This window comes from Canis lupus, chromosome 2 (genome assembly GCF_048164855.1).
Source record: "Canis lupus baileyi chromosome 2, mCanLup2.hap1, whole genome shotgun sequence".
NCBI lineage: Eukaryota > Metazoa > Chordata > Mammalia > Carnivora > Canidae > Canis > Canis lupus.
The window spans coordinates 19,384,627-19,406,039 of NC_132839.1; the positions used below are offsets into that span (position 1 = coordinate 19,384,627).

The 21,413-nt window shown below is 35.9% G+C and overlaps 1 protein-coding gene and 1 pseudogene across 1 annotated transcript in view; one reads left to right on the forward strand and one right to left on the reverse strand.

Annotated features, from left to right (window-relative positions):
- ADGRV1 (adhesion G protein-coupled receptor V1) overlaps positions 1–21,413 on the reverse strand; it is a 520,471-nt gene that overhangs the window by 414,193 nt on the left and 84,865 nt on the right. The window contains exons 22-29 of the mRNA XM_072791879.1: positions 20,842–21,018; positions 16,245–16,425; positions 15,138–15,340; positions 10,756–10,885; positions 8,603–8,683; positions 7,071–7,210; positions 4,918–5,527; positions 1,514–1,729 (exon numbers count right to left, since the gene is read on the reverse strand). Coding sequence (XP_072647980.1) covers positions 1,514–1,729; positions 4,918–5,527; positions 7,071–7,210; positions 8,603–8,683; positions 10,756–10,885; positions 15,138–15,340; positions 16,245–16,425; positions 20,842–21,018 — 1,738 coding nt within the window. The remainder of the gene's footprint in view (positions 1–1,513; positions 1,730–4,917; positions 5,528–7,070; positions 7,211–8,602; positions 8,684–10,755; positions 10,886–15,137; positions 15,341–16,244; positions 16,426–20,841; positions 21,019–21,413) is intronic.
- Positions 17,274–17,829, forward strand: LOC140609876 (small ribosomal subunit protein uS12-like; annotated as a pseudogene).

Sequence of the window (21,413 nt, forward strand, 5' to 3'; positions counted from 1 at the left end):
GAGAAACAAAATACTCACAATACTTTTAAAACAAAGAACAGAACGAGAATTCTGACCTCACTAAAAAGATAAGTTGTACTGTCGCACAGACATAGGCATGTCCGCATCATCAATGTTATAGCTGGAAACTATGGGTTTTCCTAAAAATTGGATTAAAAGCTGCTACTGCATACTGCTCAGATTGGCAGTGGCTTTGCTTCTGGTCAAACGCTGGGAAGGGAAAGCAGAGAGCCTTCGTATGAAGTCTAAGGGCTAATTTTCTAGAACATCGATTCATCCCTACTGTTGGACAATCAGGCATTCCTCTAGGCTACCCATTCCGCATGCACACACGTACACACACACACACACAGCCCATGTAGGGACTAGGTGAGACTGGTTTATTATCTTTTCAAGCAAACATCATATCCAGATGATTTATTTCAAAGAATGGAACATGCTATCCTATCCATTCACACTCATGTTCCTTTAAATGCATGCTAGAAAGATTCTAATTGAATCTCTCGGGGCAGATCTCCCTCTAGATGCTCTAACTGCACCAACAAAAAAGGCAGTCTCCTCATGTTTGCATTTGGCAATGAAATCATTTTGCTTACAGAGAATAGTTAATGCTAGCCATTGCCTCTTCCACATTCTTTATAAATAAATAAACAAGCAAGATAAATGGGTTGAGAGACAAGACTGTTGCCAAGCACTGCAACCATGTGGCTGCACATTTTATCCTGCATTCCTCAGGATCATTTACACATGAATCCCTTTCAAATAACTAAAAAGTACACACAGAGAAAGCCTAACAATACTTTCCCTAGTTTCCTTTTCATTGGTTTGTGCAAATTTTGGTCATTTTAACCTTTTTTTTAAGATTTTATTTATTTATTTGAAAGAGAGAGAGAGAGCAGGGGCACAAGTGGGGTGGGGGGCCAGTGGGGAAGGGAGAAGTAGACTCCCCACTGAGCAGGAAGCCCCATGCTTGGGAGGTGGGGGTGTGTGGGAGACTCTACCCCAGGACCCTGGGATCATGACCTGAGCCAAAGGCAGATGCTTAACTGACTGAGCCACCTGGCACTCCACCTGGCACTATGGTCATTTTAACTTTAAAATTCATATACAGTTTTGCTAACATTTTTTTTTTAAATTCTACAGAATCTGGGAATCCCTGGGTGGCTCAGCCGTTTAGCGCCTGCCTTTGGCCCAGGGCGCGATTCTGGAGTCCAGGGATCGAGTCCTGCATCAGGCTCCCAGCATGGAGCCTGCTTCTCCCTCCTCCTGTGTCTCTGCCTCTCTCTCTCTCTCTATGTCTGTCATAAATAAATAAATAAATCTTTAAAAAAAATTCTATAAAATCTGTGTCATAAATACAAGACAAAAGATTTATTTTTATGCCTTTAAAAAGATGCAAGAGAATTATTTTTTCTGGTTGATTTTTCTAACTACATCTGTAAGTGGCTTTGGTTAATTAAGGATATAATTTCCCTCTAAACCACTTCACTGCTCCTTGGAGGTCTTTTCTTACCTGCAACTGCAGTTATTGGCACAGCTTTAAACTTCACAGAAACATCTGCAAATGCTCCTCCTGCTCTAGTCACGTTGATAATGGGTCCAACATGATTTTCTGCCACTCGAACAATTGGTGCTGATAGCTGAAGAGTTCCAAATGCATTATCATTGGCGATGATGATTAGATGAGCAATAGTTTCTACCTTAGGCCCAAGACGTGGAGAATTTGGAACTGAAAGACAGAAGAAAGGCTAGTATATCAAAATTCTACCCGATGGCCAAAAGTCATCAGGAAACCTCAGCAAGATTCCATCAGCAAATGGGAGCCTCATTTGTTGTTTCTCTCTACTATTTATATATTAAAAAAAAAAAAAAAAAAAAGATATGTACTGACTACTATGTACCAGCACTAATCTAGACACTGGGTTAACAAAAATCAATGAAACAAAGTCCCTGCTCTCTTGTAGCTTTACATTTTAGAGAGATTTTTATTACAGAATTGTTAGCAAAGGAATAGTTATCTTACAGGAATATTTTAATAAGCATTGGAAATGTGTCAAAACTCACAGTTTATGGAGTTCCAGTCAATCATCACTTTACATAATATTACAACAGATAATAACAGTACCTACAGGACTGTGCTCTTCTAATTAGTTACCAGCATGACATAAAAATTTTAAAAAACAGCATTTCAGTTGCAAAACTGAGTAGGAAAGTCATTAAGCTTCGTGCCCTCAAAGACCAGCTGCAAATCATCATACTGTAATTAGATTACTGCCTCTCTGTTTCCCTGTCCTTGCTCACAAACCCATTCCTTTTTGTCCCATCTTAGTTAAGAGTGCAGAATGCAGAGTGCAAAGTCAGCCTCAGTGCTACCCCAATGCTGGTACAATAAAGTGTGCTCAATACTTTCAAGGCTCTCTTCTCACTTTCCACTGATTTTGGAGACAGCAAAACTTGTTTTGAAGGCATTTAGGACCTTCTACAAACTCTCTCTAAATTATCTTCTAGGTTCAATTCCAACTACCACCCTTGCCAAAACAACGTAAAAAATGACCTCTTAACACAAATGAAGAACCATCAACAAACTTAATAGCAGTAAACAATTTTGAGTTGATATTTAGAGTATCTCTAACAACTGCATTATTTGGAAATATGTGATAATAAAATGTAACATTTTCGGACAATCTAAAAACAGTAACACCATTTAATTTCAGTGATAGAAACCCACAGACCATGCTAAATTATATCATAGTGAAAATAAAAAACTATAAACCAATATAATTAAATACAACTAAATTACAAAAGAATTTGCCAGGCATTGTTCTAAGCACTTCTCTTGTGTCAAGTCATTTAATCCCTACGCCACCTCTATGGGGCAGGTAACACTGTCCACATTTCACCGATGAGTAATCAGAGGCACATAGACGGTGAAGAAGTCACATAAGGTATCATGCCAGTGCCTGCTAGACACATCAAGAGGCATCCTGTGAGGGTTTATGTAATCCCTTGCTCCCTATATACAATTCCTCATCAAGCCACGTATACCTTCAATTATTCAAACTGTTCATACTGTGCTCTGCGCTTATCCAGGTGCTGATCACCAGTCTTCTCACAGTGCTCTCCTCCAAGTTAATGATTATACTCAGAGTACAGTAACAGAGACCCTATCAGGTCCTACACTGATTTTGCCTATTACACTGTAGTCAACATCACACAGATTTGCATTTAATTATTCTTTAATTATTTCACATCTATCTTATGCCTATTGTGAATTGCCCCAAATATGCTACCTGGTTCCAGGGACATAACAAGTATAAATTACATGTCAATTGTCTCACCTATCCCATAGCACACTGATATCCTGCATACCTTGTTATTAACAATAACTGTTAATATTTACTGAATGTTTACCATGTGCCAGATACTGCATAAATTTTCATATACATTATTGTACTCAAGCCCCAATGTATTTTGGTATAAAAGATAAGGAAACTGGGGCTGAAAAAGTTTATGTCCAATAGTTTATTACAATATATTGGAAGATAAGTTATCTTACACCAACACACATAGCTCCTAGCCACTGCTATATTTGATACTCCCTTCTGGTTTTATTTTTATCTCGCTCAATAAACTGTGAGTTCTTTGAAACCAGGCTTTACTTTATAATCCTTTTGTTTATTTATTTATAATTCTTACTTAGTAAGACTAGTCACTAGATTTTATTACAATTTATTTGCTATTAGAACTGATCCTAAATCTTGTTAAGGAAAAAAAGGATGGATATTGTGTGAGAATTTTAACCTTGACTATAACCTGAATATTTAATGTTAATAGTTGTCCTATAAAGTAAATTTCCTTCCATAATACTGATCTGCAATTACCTACATTGTGGACAAGAATGTTGCTCACTATATAGTATATCCATAAAGGTATGACAGTAAGGTGAAGAAATTTGTTTACGAGAAACCTTAGTCTATATGGCAAAACACAGTCAACAGTCAACATGTAGCTCTTGGAATCTTACTTTTAGAATATGTAATTCCAGTTTCCTTTAGAATGTTTTGTTTGTCTTCTTATAAATATTGTCCTAAAACTGATGTTAAACTGATATCGAATTAATATCACTAATATTTCTTCATCTGCTTTTTCTCTTATTCCAGGAGATCTAGATCCTTGCCTTTGTTTAAAAACAACTTTCTAAAGGTATATGTCCTCTTAGAGAGATGTGACTAATGAACAAGGTATAACACAATAACTGCTTTCAGCTCTGCAAGCATAAGGTCTGCTCTCTACCTGTAGACACCTAACTCTAAAAGCCACTGAGCCACAACCCCAGGGGAAGTGGCTGCTACTTTTCCAAAGAAGTTGCCGCACCACATCATCTGCCTAACATAGGTCACTCCCCATTCCTATTGCCAACCAGTGCCTTCTTAACTTTTAGTGACCCACAAATGTACAGGATTTCTTACTGCTACACACTTCTGTCCCCCTTCCCTCATGCAGTTGCTGTATCCATATGCTCATTGCCAAAGAGGCTCTATGGGTGAAGGAATCTTTCAGACTGGATCAAGGTGAAAGAGACTCAGGATCTTGCTACCAGGACTGCCCCTGGAACCCCCAGATTGACTCTAGAATGATTTGGAAGCTATAATATATAATACAATAGTACTAGATGTCAGTTGCACCGGATTACCCAGCAGCTTTTAACAACTTAGTTTGGGAACATAAGGGGCTCTTAAAAATAATCGTATGTTTTCAGGTGTCCCACTTCCATTTGTCTTATAAACTTCTGTAAGGCAATACTTTCAAAACTGGAGCTTACTATTTTTATATAATTTTCTACTATACCAATTCTTGATTTATTTTTTTAGGATTCTTACCTCCAATAATAATAATAACACACTAATGGTTACTTACTTGGGCGATTCTGTACTTTCTCTATTAAAGTAGAGTTCAGTAGTTCAATAAACACAGACTCCGATCTTTCTGGTTCATCATCATCCAAAATTGAAATAGTTATGGTTGCCTCACTCTGATTGGCTCTGAAAAGAGCAAATCCAGAAGCTGGTATATAGTCTCTTCCTTGAGTTGCTCTGGCTATACTAGGTGGAAAATAAGGCGGTTTTTCCATATCATCCAGCGTTGTGTATGTGACTATGACTTTCCCCATGAGGCCTTTTAACCTTATCACTGACAGCGTGATATTTTGCATTGCTTCCTCAACTTTGATAGGTCTATTTTTCTCAGAAAAGATGAAGATCCCACAAGGATCGTCACTAGCCAAAACTGTTAACGTGGCATTAGTATGAACTCCCAAGGAACCACTGGAGACACTGAGGATTGACACAGAGAACGCCTTATCCAGTTCTGGATCTTCATCTGGAAGTATTTCCAATGTGATGTTGGCACTCGTCTGCCCAATCTCAAATGTGACGTTGCCAGAGGTGAAGGCAAGATCGCCATCAGGATCAGAGCCTATGCTCCAAAACAAAGTCACTTGAGACAGAGCTCCATGGCTTCTTATAATCTATAAAATATTTAATAGCAAAATGTATTAAAAGAGAGATTAAAATCACTGATTTAGAGGTTTGTAAATATAGAATGATAGCAAGATATTAAATTTTTATTTTATTTTCTACTAGTTTTTCTCAAGTATATAAGATTCTTGGAGGCAAGGCCAAGTACTACCCATCTTTGAGGACCCTCAGAGTACTTAAAAAGTGATTATTGCACAAAGCTACAAATTGATTGAACATTTTTAGCTACTAACTAAACTACAGCAGTATGTTTTCTGCAATCATAAATTAGTAATGAAGCAAATGTAATTATCATATGTAAGCATACTCATGAAAATTTTTGCTTTTACTACAAAGATGGTATATACTTCATTGTAAGTAATAAATGAGTGATATTTTCTAAAAAGTTAGCCATGAAACTCATTTTTGAAAACAAATTATATTTTCTTTTATCTTCAATATAATATGAAAAACTCACCAAAAAACATATTTCTCCTAAAGTTCGCTAAAATATACTTCAGCAATACTTTTGCCAATAATATATTAAGGGGAATAAAAATAGCTTTAAATACAAACGTTAACTTAAAATAACAGTCAAGATAGGGATTTTAGAAAACTTAATCTTTTTCCCTTAATTCTTTTTTTCTTTTTTTGAATAATTAGTTATCCTTTCTAAGATTGTTCAAATTACTCCACAACAACTTATTGAAAATCTGCCATTGAGTAATCTTTCTTCATTATTTATACAAAATCTGAGGAGGCTGAGCAAGCTTCTAGCTCCTCCCAGTTGTTTAACAATTGAATTCAACTTAATTCCTAACTGAACAAAGCAGAGGAGGAAGTACACACACACACACACACACACACACACACACACATCATATAGAGTTGTCATTATGAACTGCTGTTCACAAATGTTTTGGATTTTATTTCCTTTTGGGTGAGAGATGAGATAGGATTGCATTTTTCTACCCATTAACATTAGGCATGGTCATGTGACTTTTGATCATGTGACTAAGTGAAAATGTGGAAATGTTATGAATCACTTCCAGAAAGAAACTCTAGGAGCCATATGCAGTTCTCCACATCCACACTTTCCCCCTCCGTGAAGACAGAAGCACCTGCTGAGGTGCTACCTCTGTGATCCTTGATGCCTCAATAACTGGTGACTGTCAAGTTAGGCTCCAAAAACACCATCGGTAAAAAAACAAATCTTTGTTATATTAAGCCAGTGAGCTTTAGGAGACATTTGTTTCCACAGCCTAAGTGAATTAAATCAAAATCTATATAAATTAATACTTGTATGACTCTACTATATTCCTTAAAGAGTCAGGAGTCCTCAAACTCATAAGACAAACTTATATACAAAACTACATACAAAGACAAATGTCAAATTACTATTCAATTATCGATCTGTATTGTGTGTTCCACTAGGATCATTCCCCTCTACCTAAAAAGGAAAAAAAAAAAAAAACATAAAGGACACCTTCATAATACAATAAAAGTTTTAAAAGAACAGAAAGTGTCTAAGACTGGAAGAAAAAATGTACTCACATTTAATATAACAGTGCTGTACCCATCTTCTGGTTCAGTTCCACTGACAAAGAGTGACTCAGGGCTAAATTCAAATATACCATGAGCATGGTCAGAGGCTGCAATTGTCACTAGTATTTGTGAAGCCACTCCTAGACTGGCTGCATGAATAAGTTCCAACAAATAGCAAGAAAATGTTAATAAGTAATTTACAAACCAAAGGAAAAGCCAAGGAACAACTTTTTGAAAAGAGTTTTACCATTCATTGAGTACATTCTAATTTGTTTTAGAAAGAAAGGCAGACACAAATGGTTGCCACACATATTCATGCTTTTATGACCTTTCTCTATTTTGGCACCACCATGATATACAAGTGCTGTATAAGCACTTGGAGATGAATAAGAAAAACTTGTTTTTCTTTTTCTGCTCTATGAAAGAGAACATTCTTCCACACAGAGTATATGAGGAAAGTCTCCCACGACCTTTGCTGACCTCAGAAGAACAGGAGCCAAAATGACTCTTACCTTCATGAAACAGTTTCCTTATGATTTTTATCAATCTGACTGAACAGATTCTTGGTTTCTAAATGTGCATGAGTTCTAGGTCTATTTTATTATCATATTATGATATTATAGATCTACCTCTCCTGGCGCCCAAACACTCTTGTAACAGTCTTGTAACTAAAGAAGTGCCAATACCTACAGAAATACTGAATTTTTTTCCTGAGAAGTATATTCAACTATTATGTTGTATTAATATATACAGACAGAAAATGAACAATTCCAAAAGTAACACAGTAATTAAATACAGTAGTTACATGAGGCACTGATGAAAGTTAGGAATGAGAAGAGTGGGAACATGAGTTCTAACCTTAAAATATAAAACCTGAAATTGTGAAAAAGGAACATTTGAGGATTAGAAAAAGTTCTCCCTCCAGAAATAAGTATTCTATGCATTTTTGTTCTCCCAATACAAAAAAAAAAAAGTATTTGAGGTAAAAAGCTGAATCATGCTTGCATATGAATCAAATGCATTCTCTTTTGAGTATTCCCTCCCACTCACTGACAACTTATTCTCTCCATTTACTGCCTTTTTAATTTCTTTTTTCCTGTTTTGATTAAATGCCACATGTAAAGACTGCTGGTTCTTTCTGTAAATACAATAAGCATGATACATTTAACATAAAAATATAAATGTTCTATTTCTCTCTTTTCAGGTATTCAAAGCTATGTAAAATATTTTTCAAAAATCATTTTATGACTGATATTCAAGCAAAATTTCTATTATAGTTGGAATCAAGAAACTCTATTGGGTTCATACTAAGGGAAATCTGGGCTTTGGAGGCAGGCAAGGACTTGATTCTGGCTTGATCACTTTCTAGGTAGGTAACTATAACACAGAGTAAATATAAAGTTGCTGTTATGGTTACTGAGATAAAATATGTAAAGAACCTGCACACAGTAGGTATAAATAATTGGTTAGTATTGTTGTCTCTAAAAAGAAGAGTTAAAATAAAATGTAGACTAGTAAAGGGCCTTGGAAGAGCTGCTTACCATGCTTGTGAATAGTTGGAAGGAAGAATTCCATGTCCCCGTCACCACTACCACTGCCATCAACCCTAAAGAATTCAGTCACTTCACAAGAAGACACAGAGACACACCCACACAATACACATCAACACAATGAGAAAATGGAGAGCTCTTAAAACATATCCAGAAAAGATGAAAATGTAGTAATAGTCACCCTATGACATGCATTCTTCCATAGAAAATATATTTTTAAGTGGTAAAAGTATAACACTATTTTATAATGTAAAAGTATAACATTAGTCAAGCTACCAATTTATTGAAAAGTCATCCATAGCATTAGGAAATACTCCAAGTAATTTGTAATTGGTATTTCCCATTTCTGCCAACTTAACCAACTGACTTTTTTTTTTAAGATTTTTATTTATTTGAGAAACAGACAGAGAGGCAGAGGCACAAGCAGAGGGAGAAGCAGGCTCCATGCAGGGAGCCTGATGTGGGACTGGATCCCAGGTCTCTAGGATCACGTCCTTGTCTGAGGGTGGCACTAAACCACTGAGTCACCCGGGCTGCCCAACCGTCTTTTTAAATCACATACTTAAAGCAATGTAAATTGTTTTTAACATTTTAAACATTTAAAAAATATTTGTGGTTGTGTATAATCACATGGTTAGGCCTCTATGATTATGACTATAACAGAGTCACCTTACCACTCACCTCAATCAACTCAAAATTAGGGAAATGTGTCTAACATTTCCCTCCAGCCAAAGGTTCAAATTCCCACTTTATTTACCATTCTCAGAGTTGATCACCCTTTTGCTACTGACATGGTAGAAAGAACCCTAGATAAGCAGTCTACAACAATCTGTTTCAGGCTGGCTGTGAGAAATACCCACTGTAAAACCTCCAACAGGTCATTAAAACTCTTGGTACCTCAGTTTTCTCACCTAAAAAAAATGTGCTGCCTTTAACAGGACTATTCTAAAGACCAAATAAATAATGTAAAAAATAAAGCACTTGGCAACATATAAGGACTAAGACAAAGAGAAAGTGCTTCTACCTTCACTTCCAATACATCTTATACCCTACCCATTACTTTACTCTTTACTAACAGTTTAAAAAGAAGACAGGAAGTGTAACAATGACAATGGTGGAAGAGAAGAGGAGTAAGAGAAGCAAGTCCACATCCATGTCTATGTGCTTCTACAGTATCCTTGATTGACATACGAGTTTAAGATCTGCTCTGCTCTTCTACTCTTCCCATCAGCCAGACTGGGATACACCAAACATTATGGCCCCCCAAATCTGAAATAACCTTAGAGGACTAAGAGGCAAAATGAGTTTTAGAGAATATCCAGTGCATCCCCCATATTATCTACAAGTCATAAGAGAGGGTAAAGTTCAACACCGATGCACTCTGAATAACATAAAACACCCAGCAGATGTCTATGTTATGTAGAGTTGGTTTTAAAGACAAAACAATATGAAATAACAATTTTTCCCTTAACCCTCAGGTGAATTTAGCTCCTAACAATACTGCATTTCTTAGTCCCTAGCTATGACTTGGGGAATAGAAGCCAGTGTCTAGATTCCTTTACTCCAAGCCCAACTCACTGAGGGAAAAATGAAATTCTCTGTCACTATTGTTTACTAAGAGGCTGCAAGATAGGTTTTCAAGTGAGTACTCATGCACAATACCTAACAATGTATAATCTAGAGATACAGGAAGAAGTTTCCACATAAAATACCAAGTATCACTATGATCAGAAATATTACTTCTAAAGAATACTTAATGTTCCTTATCACACAATAATGATCATTAACGTTTTCTCCATCACATTAAGTATTATTAACTACAAGTGATACAAACAACAACTTTTCAAATGTTTTATAGTGACCTCTAATTAATGAAGTCATTTCACAAAAATATGATTTGGGGATGCACTTGTCTCTGGAGGGCAAACAAAGATGGTATTTTTACATGTCACCCTCCAAACACACCATCCAGCATATTTTTACTGCTTTATGCAGTCATCCAAGCTGTGGCCGCTTTTTAATCTATTCCCTGGCTTGACCTCCTTTGCTTTCACCTGGGGTTTTGGGAACACAGGGAAGGGAAATTTGGGGAAATTTTCCATACAGACAAGCAAATATTTAATACTTTTGAGTCATCAGCTTACCTCCTCCCTCCAAGTTCAGTAACTCAACTTTAAAAGATTTTTCCAATTCAGGGACAGAATTATCAGTGATATTAACAGAAATGTACTTATATCTTTCTCCTGGTTGAAATTCTAAGGTTCCAGCAACACTCTGAAATACAAATAAAAGATTTATCCACTAGATTAGAATTATTCTGTGTGTTAATGTGCAAGATGAGAGTGTTTTCTATGTCCCAAATTATTAAAAATACTGAAACAGAAGAACATAAGTAAAATATAAACCTGAGGGGTGCCTGCATAGCTCAGTTGGTTAAGCATTTGCTTTCAGCTTGAATCATGGTCTCAGAGTCCTAAAATGAAGCCCTGCCTCAGGCTCCCTGCTCAGGGGGGACTGCCTTTCCCTCTCCCTCTGCCCCTCCCCACCATGTGTTTTCTCTCTCTCAAATAAATAAACCAAGATAATTTAAATAAATAAAATATAAACCTGAAAACACTTAAATGGATATGAATAGTGTTCAATATAAATTCTAAATAAATATTCAACTAGGTAAAGCAGATGGATTTTTATTTCTCTTGTTTGCCTATTCAGTAAAAAAAAAAAAAATAAAGTACTTAAGGCAAATGAGAAATCTGAATAGGTGACATCCACAAATTCCTAAATTAATTCAATGAAATGTACATAACTTTTGACCAAGTATATTTAGAACTGTTCAAATTATATCACTAAGTAATATAAATACTCAATGTATAACAATGGCATTTTCACGTTTTTATTCTGAGAATCTCTCCAAATAATAATAAAGACCAGTCTATTGGGCATTAACACTTTCTTGATTATACTTGCAGCTGCAATTCATAATATAGATCTCTCATCAGAAAAGTTCACATACTATAGCAAAAAGTTAAGTTCAAAGTCATAAGGCCCTTTTTTCCCCCAACTCATGAGAACATATTTTAAAGTTGTTTAAATTTTTCTAGTGTTATTAACTTGTGTGGGTAAACTATATTTCATTCTCAGTAGCTATTAATGACCTTAAAGCTAAATTGAGAAACTGAAGTACCAATTTACCTACTCACTCATTTATTTACTTTTTTCAATATTTATCAAATGCATGGTATCATGGACATGGTACCATTTTAGATGCTTGGGATTCAAAAGCAGCCAAGATAAATTTTAGCTAGATTCTATAAGGAGTGTTAACCATGTAATATAATCCAGATAGAATAATAACTGATGTAAAAGGCATACAGTTACCTCAAGAAGGAAGTAATTAACTCTGCCTAGAGGATAGTCATCAATGGAGTTAACTCTATGAGTCATAACAACAGAAATGATATTTGACTGCCTTAGGAAACCATCTTAACTTGACCTTAGCAATATCCAACACAATGAGCCATTCCCTCTTCCAGAAGTATGTTCTTCTCTGATATTCCATATCACACTCTCAATTTTTCCTTTCCTTTTTAGCTCATCCTTTTTAGTGTTCTTTGTTGATTTTAACAGTCTCCTTACAACCTCTAAAAACTTCTGTTCATCAGACTCTCTCTAGACTCTCTCTCTAGACAAGGCTACTATACACTTAGCCTTCAAATATTATTTATTATTCTCCAGTCTCAAATTCTGTCTCCAAACTCTGATATCCAGACTTAACTCTTAATTCCTATTTCAAAGTTTTCTTATAATTTCTGTCAGGATTTTTAATTCATGATTTTTCCCTTAAAAAATCTATGCTTTATCCAATCCTCTCCACAGTACTAAGTTATACAGAAGCAAGTTACTCATGCCAGGAACTAGGGAGTCACTTTTGACACTCTTTTCTGCCTATCCTTAGCACTAAACAATCTTCAAATCCTGCCATTTTAACTCTGACACATTTCTTGAGCCCATCTTCTCCTTCACATCTATACCACTACCTACCTAGTTCAAGATACTAATAACACCTTTTGCCTTGTTCTACAAAATGGACTCCTTGCTGGTCTTCCTATATTTAGTGCTTGTATCTTTCAATTCTTTCTCCTCAGTTCAGACTAATGATCTTTTATAAATACATAATACCTTTCAATTACTTCTTTGTTTTTAAAACATAAGGCACAAGAGTACATGATCTCTAAGGCCTAGCAAAATCCCAGTGCCCACATATCTTATCTTTTAACATGACACCTGGCTCTCCACACTCCAGGAAGCACTGGTCTTCTTTCTGCTCCTCATTAGGACCATTTAACATTTTACTCATGCTATTTTACCAGTCTCTAGTAGTGCTTTCCCCCTTCATTTAGTTTACTACTTTCCTCCTCCTTAAACTTCAGCACTCTGCATTGGTATCACTTCCCTAAACAAGGCCTCCTTAACTACCTTGACTATGTCAATACCCACCTCTCTCCCAGAGTACCAATCCTGAATATGCCTACAACTGTGATTCAGTCACTAATTAGTTGTTTCATATCACTATCAAGAGCTGGAAGTAAGCACCTGGATGGTGCGGATCACCTGTACCTCAGTATATGAGAATAAGGTTAAGAACGATGATGTCTGGGGCACCTGGATGGCTCAGTGATTGAGCATCTGCCTTTGGCTCAGGTCGTGATCCCGGAGTCCCAGGATCGAGTCCCACATCAGGCTCACCACAGGGAGCCTGCTTCTCCCTCTGCCTGTGTCTCTGCCTCTCTCTCTCTCTGTGTCTCTCATAAATAAATAAATAAAATCCTTAAAAAAAAAAGAAAAATGATATCTGATATTCAACTGTATCCTCTCCTGTAGATGATCTCTCCTGGCACTTCCCCTCCTTCCCACAATACATACATGCTCACACACACAGCCTAAGAAGCCCTACTTTTGTGCTAATGCAGATCAGAGACAGCTGACCCATCATAGAGAAGTGGAGACAAATTATTTATCAAGTTTTCAGGGACAAAGCAAAGATCACAGTTCAACGTGGTGAATCCAAAGTCAGACAGGATATCCAAGTACCCTAAAACTCAACACAGAGGTCTTCAAGGGTAGTAGCTTTCTGATAGTCATGAAAGAAGGAGGCATAGGTTTTGTTTTATTTTGGTTTTAGTTATTAAAGAAAATGGTAATCCAAGTGGAGATTGGGGCTTTCCAGACTACCTAAGAACCGGACACTATCAATATAAGAACTAAAGTATTTCTTTAAGAAAATGCAGAGAATACTAAACTAAGCTGTCATTCTTGTGGAATATGTTATATACCAAATTAAAGGTGTAACGTCAAGGGAAGAGAAATATATATTGCCCAAGTAAAAAAGTTTGGGAAAGAAGAAATCTGAAAAAAAAAAAAAAAAAAAAAAACTCTGCCAACTGGACTACAGCTAAAATTAATTGAATTCAATTAGCCGAGATTTCTGAAGTTTGAGCAGAAAGGCTATACAAATTACTGGACACTGCACCATTGTGCAGGTCTTCGCAGGAAGGAGAAAAACAGGGAAACTATTATTAAACTGAAAGATTCTTTGGGAAAACAGAAATGTTGAAGGATATAAAATACTTCCTAAGAAGTACAGCCAAGAAGAAATTACAAGCATTTGCTTAATATGAATGAATACTGGTGATAATAAGAATAAGCAGTGATTACTGTCACTGTATATGTGCCATGTACAGTACGTGACACTTAAAATGCTGCCATCCATCCTCAGAGCAATCCTACCCAGCAGATATCATCTCCTCTTAATGATCAGGAAATTGAGGTCAGGAAGATTTGAGTTCCCAAGGCCACACATTTAGAAGAGCAGTTTAAACCCAGTTTGGTCTGGTTCAAAATCCCAGTTTCTGTTTGCCAGCACCACACTGCTTTTCACTTGAGAAAAATATAATTAAAATGGAAAGGACATGACATATAATTTCTTCACAAATCTGGTCCCATTTGATGGACATAAATAAGATTTTTTTTTAAAGATTTTCTTATTTATTCATGAGAGACACAGAGAAAGAGACAGAGACAGAGACACAGGCAGAGGAAGAAGCAGGCTCCCTGTGGGGAGCCTGATGTGAGACTTGATCCCAGGACCCCGGGATCACAACCTGAGCTGAAGGCAGATGCTCAACCACTGAGTCACCCAGATGCCCCAATAAGAGGATTTAAATGTGTAAGAAACCATTGTTAATATACCTGATCAAAACCTGTAACACTAAAATAAAGAAGAGAAATGAAAACTATCATAAATACAAGGTGCAAGTGGAATCATCAGTATAATACTACTTAAGTGTCAGGCTTCAAAGGACTGAAGTACCTTAAGTCACAGAAATGTAAAAGGTGAGAGAGCTGTCAGTGCTTATTTTCCTTGTTGAGTATGTCCTGGGACTAGTGCAAGTCCCTTCCAGGCCTCCAAGAGAAGGACAGAGTCTGACAAGGGCACACACCACTTCCAAAGGATTAAACAATTTACCTGGTAGTCCTCAGGACTGAATGCCGTCAGTGGGACTGTTCTAAATTCTGCCAACACCCTACCCAGGAGCCCCTGTGCCCGGACGACCAATAGCCTCACTTCTCCATCTTCCTCCTGCACAGTGATGTGTGGAATACTACTTGTGGGCAGGGTCATTGTGTCCTCAGGTTGAGGGGGCAGTCCTGTGGAGAATTGAAGCAAGCCTGTAGGAAACAAAGAAAGGCAGGACATTCGGGCCCCCATGATCTGTGGAAGAACATCTTTTCCATTTGAAACAATCTTGCACAATTATTTTGATCACCAGAATAAAATTTTGAGGGCTTTCATTTAGAAAAGACTTTAGTGAAGATTCAATTAACATGCTTTTGACACAGAATATGAGTTTTCAAAATGCTCAAAGTTAAAATGATAATTTTCCTTGTCTCTGCCCAAAGAATCTCATATTTGTATCTCTAAAATTCATTCTTGGACTTAGAGCAGAACATGATTAATGCCACTCTAAATATTTGCAAAATACTTAAGAAAAATTTAACTAAGAAAATCAGAGTTGAGGAGTCTCCCAAGTTTCCTACACAGACCTTTTAATAGTTGTTCTTGCTTTATTCCTACAAAAGAACTATTAATTTTCAATGTAGAAAAATAGTCTCAATTTTTTAGGACAGATATCTATAATTATTCCCCCATTAAGAAAATTATCACTTTGCAGCACAAAAAGGAATTAACATAAACAGCATTGACTCCAATTCTTGAAGCTTAATAAAATATAAATTACAAAGTACTTCAATTAGTTAGGGATAACATATCACAATAGGATAATTTTTTTAATTAAAAAAATTTTTTGAAAGCCATGAATAGGAATACTTTTTTTCATTTTAAATAATCCTGTATGTACTTTGCAAAACATATTTTTAAACTTCAGAAATTGATCTTTTTATTTTCTTTTATAAACAATGTCCCTCATAATGGCAGCTCAGAACTTCAAGAGCCTAGAAGTTAGAGGGCCTGAAGAAGTTCTATTTCAATCATTTGCAAAAAGTTCCTTAAGAAGTTTTTAACTAGACCAAGTACACTCAGAGAAGAGAGGATTATTGCAAAGGGCTTGATTACCATATGGATGATCACTAGCTTTGATCGTGATATCTGTTGTTTCCTTTTCAGGGTCTATACTTGCACCACTGGTAGGAGTTGAACCTAGCTTCCCATCTCCAGGAACTGCAGAAACCAGCGTCACACGGAAATACTCATTAAGCTCAGGAATATCATCATCAAGAACATACAGATTCAGGACCTAAAATGTAAAAATCCAAAGGCATGAAGCAATGAGGTATACAGAAATTACTTACCACTTAACAGAAGAAAATAGAACAGCCAATTAAGTTATATTTAATTGAAGTTACTATTTAACATGATCCATTAAGGAATGCCTGACATACACAGTAGCCGCATTTTAGGAAAGAGATTCACGATGGACCTTGCAATTATGGCACAAGTGATCCTTCCAAAAATTAATAATAATTCAGCCATACTCCAAAAAATTTAAGTCAAAATTTGAAGTGAAAAAACAATTCACCCTTCTTTTACTAACTGAATTAGCATTAGCACACCTACAATGTGCTAGGGTTAGAAATGGCTCCAGTCCCTAAGAGGCTCACAGTCTACTGTAGGAGAGAATCTACGAAGAAAACATTTAAAAATGCAATGTAAAATGCTAGTTAGCAGATTTGTTGTCTAGTTCTGAATTACAAGATACAGATATTATAGTGTTTAATATATGGCACATACTAAAAATGTTGCAAGATTTAAAATAAATACATGTTAATAGTCATGACAGAATTATGTACAGACAAAAAAACCCAACCAACTCTACCTTCTAAAGATTTTGCAACAGATACGTTTTAAGCAAGTCTTAAGATATTAGTTGAAATTATAAATGGGAAGGGCATTCCAAGTAAAAGAAACACTTGTAAAGGCACAGTGCATGAAAGAATAAGGCGCACAGAGACCTGCAATTAGACCACCACGGCTGAAGCAGGAGATAAGGCTGGATAGATAATCAGGAGTCAGATCACAGGGATCTTTTACACTATCATTAAAAAAGAAAATGACTCTTTTGCTCAGGCCCACGGTACCAGCAGGATGAGCAGATCTTGTGGTCTTCATACAGTCAAGAAGCTCCATAGCCACTGTCGAGATCAGAAGTGCCAAGATAAACAGTACAAGAAAATCCATTTGGGCAGAGTCCTGAAGGCCAATGCTTTTAGAGGTACATCCCACTCAAAGGGAATTATGCTGGAAAAAAAAGAGTTGAAGCCAAATAGCCAAACTGTGCCATCAGGAATTGGGTCAGGGTCCAGCTGATGAAGAATGAAAAAAAAAAAAAAAAAAAAGCACAGCCTTTGTACCCAAAGATGGTTGTTTCAATTTTATTGAGGTGTTTCAGTTTATTACAGTTTTTATTTCTAAAATAGTTTCTTCCAATTTTTATTTGATGAACAGGTATTTTTAGTGATTGCTGCTGACACCAGAAGCAAACTGTTTATTTTATTCCAGGAAAATGATGTAGTTCTGATTGCTGGATATGATAGCAAAGGGTCACGCTGTTGGTAACATTCCTGGAGCTGGCTTTAAAATTGTCAAAGTAGCCAATGTCTCTCTTTTGGCCTTATACAAAGCCAAGAAGGAAAGACCATGATCACAAATTTTGATGATAAAAACATGACAGCAATACATTTTCACATGCTAATAAAAACTGAACTTTATTCCAAAGGCAGTGGCATGAAACTGAAGAATCATAAGCAGGAAATTGACAAAATGAGAATGTAAACAGAGTGGACAGGGCAAGAAAGGATGCTAGGAGTTGAGATAGGAAGTGACTGAACAGAAATAATGAGATTCTGAACTAATGCAGATTCAGTGGAGATGAAGAAAAATAGATTTGTTCTGGAGAGAAAAGACCCAGAACTGATGGGTCTTTTTTTTTAATGTAGTGTTTCTAGAGAGTTTGATTTAGTAGGTCTGAGGTAGAATCTGAATTCAGTATTTATGTTCATTTTTATCAAGATTTTAAATAAAAAAGTAATATATGGCATAGCCGATATACTGAGAGGGAAGTGTAAAAATGACACCTACTACCCAAATCATGTCATCATTTTTAAACTAAAGAGAACAATATTTAGCTTGATGATTTAAAATGTCTTGCCCCTAGGAAGCAAGCTAACAAATGCTGCTCTGAAAAGTAACACCAAAACATCAAGATGTACACTAAAAATAAAGCAGCAAATATTTTTAAGGGGTTAAAGCTACCAAAGTAATCATTCATTTTAGTGAAATGAAGACCCTATCAAGATATAAATAAATGTATTTTACATAGTAACTCAGTAAACCAAAAAAGTATTTACCTTTATGTTACTACATGATATATACTCTACTTTCTGTTCTATTTTTTCTTAAAGATTTATTTATTCATGAGAGATAGAGAGAGAGAGGCAGAGACACAAGCAGAAGGAGAAGCAGGATCATCACAGGGAGCCTAATGTAGGACTCGATTCCAGATCCTGGGATCACACCGTGGGTTGAAGGCAGATGCTCAACCACTGAGCCACCCAGGTGTCCCTCTGTTCTATTTTTAAAGTCTTCATAACTTGCTTAATTGATTTTATAATTAATGGGTCATTTAAAAAAACTTGAAAAAGACATTTTCAATATACTTTCCTGTACCTTAAAGAAACACACACACAGACATACCACACACTTTCCAGACTCCCTTGCAGCTAGGTTTTCAGATATGATTTAAGTATATTCAGTTAGTTGTACCCTCCAGATATCTGGAAGGCAGCAGCAAAGTGGAGGCTACGTTACTGCTGTGCATACTATAAAGCACAGTCTTGGAGCACTAGTGACATCTCAAGACCCTGTCATTGGCTTTGTAAGAATGAGAGGCTGGTGTATCTAGCAGTAGTCTTATAAGTCAATCCCATAGTTCAGTGTTATTATTTTTGCTCTAAAGTTCAATTATTTTTTTAAAAAAATTAAAAATGAAATGATAGGAGGAAATATTTTAAATAAATCTTGACAAGAATATGTATAACTATTTTCCTGATCAAAATGTGATTATTATCTCTTCCAAAATATGCATGAATCCACTTTACAACAATGGTTTCAAGTTATATTTTCATTTTATAGTTGGTAAATTTCCCAAGGGAAAATTTGTGGGATCAGCCCCGTTTTCCAAATAGAAACATTAAAAAATGTTAAAACAATTTAAAAAGGACCATATAATATAATTATTACTTGATTAAAAACAAAAAAACTTTAAATCCAGAAGGGTAGTGAAAAAAATGGTATCAGATTAAATACAGTCCTTTAAATTGAATACTTTAAGCCTTATTAAAACTTGCTAGATGTTCTATTTTTCCTCATTTTACCAAAGACCAGGAAAATATTTATCATGGATCTATTTGCAACCTGCTATAGGAGAAATTTTATTATAAACCATTTAGTCTCCTTCTTCCCCAAAGTTATTGAGATTTGATCATTCCTGTTTAGTGTTAACTCTTTAAATATATCTTCTCTCAATTTTATATTTTTCACCCAATTAACTCCTAAATCCCTTAGAAATTTTCTCAAAGATTTTATTTGCAAGCATTAAGCCATTTTACTATTTATCACTGATGACATATAAACTAATTATATTTTTAATGAAAAATTATACTGATGTGACTACTCTAAATTATATTGATGTGACTACTCTAACATGATAGATTAAAAGACTGTTTAAAATATTTGATAGAGGACACAGTCTCATTCTGATTCTACTTGCAAGAAGTGCCACTTACTTCTGGAGCATCTATTCAGAAATGAAATGATGGTTCATGGAAAGTTTTGATAAAATTGGAGATGACTTGTATTTTCAAAGCAAAGAAAATTATGTCATTTTTCCATATTAAAAAATAAAGTTGAGGGATCCCTGGGTGGTGCAGCGGTTTGGCGCCTGCCTTTGGCCCAGGGCGCGATCCTAGAGACCCGGGATTGAATCCCACATCGGGCTCCTGGTGCATGGAGCCTGCTTCTCCCTCTGCCTCTCTCTCTCTCTCTGTGACTATCATAAAAAATTTTAAAAAAATTAAAAAAAAATAATGTTGAGATTACAGTTACAAGAATTTTTTAGTGGCGTATTTGAAAGTGGAGTACCATTAAGAATTCTACATTTCCCATTGTATCAAATAAAAATAATAAAAAACTCACACTGACAACTCTTCAAGCCATACCATTTTTATTACACTGAGATTTAAAAAAAAACAGATAAAACTGTAATATACATCATTCAAAAATCCTGCTTTTCTTTTACATAAATAAATACAAAAACAGGGGCACCCGAGTGGTTCAGTCAATTAAGCATCTGCTTTCGACTCAGATCATCATCTTGGGGTCCTTCAATCAAGCCCCAAGTTGGGCTCCTTGCTCAGTGAGGAGTCTGCTTCTTCCTCTCCCTCTGCCTCTACCCCTACCCCAGCACACAACTCTCTAAAATAATTAAATAAAATCTTTAATAAGTACAAAAACATTTTAAACCATGATATTTACATGATGATTTAATTCTCTATAAATTGCTTAAATAGCAACACCCTGCAAACAAATTACAGAACCAACAGATAAGGAAAAAGCCTTCCAGGAGGCTTTCAAGGAAACAAAAGGTAGGGTTTACCTCAGATCTCTGCCAAGGAAGGAATGTGATAGTTCCACTAGCATTAGCAAAATCATCAACAAGATAATTAATGCCGTCGGATTCGATCTGTGAGATGGTGTAAAACACATGCACATAATCCAGAGCTCCTCTGGTTCTTTCCACCACACATGAAATGGTGGATCCCTCCTCTGCAATCTGAAATTGAATATAAATTATTTGTAAGTATATACTAATTCAAATCAGTGATAAAATTATTATGCTTTCATGGAATCCTTTTACCGTAACCTTAGTTCTTTAACTTTCTAACACTCTGAGAACTCCACAATCTTTTCATCATGTTTTATAGATTTTACAAAGCTACAAAATACAGAAATTACAAAAATAATTCTTATAAGCAGTTAACTGTACATAAACTTCATTCACTGATACCATGTGTGTGCCAGCCACTGTGCTGGACACTATGGTACAAAAGATTACCAAAAAAAAGCACAGTCTGTTCTCTGGATAAATCTAAAAAGGAAGACAAACTCAAAGTTTTATGATAAGTTGAGCATAGACAAACCAAATGGGGGGGAGAGCAGAAGTGAGGG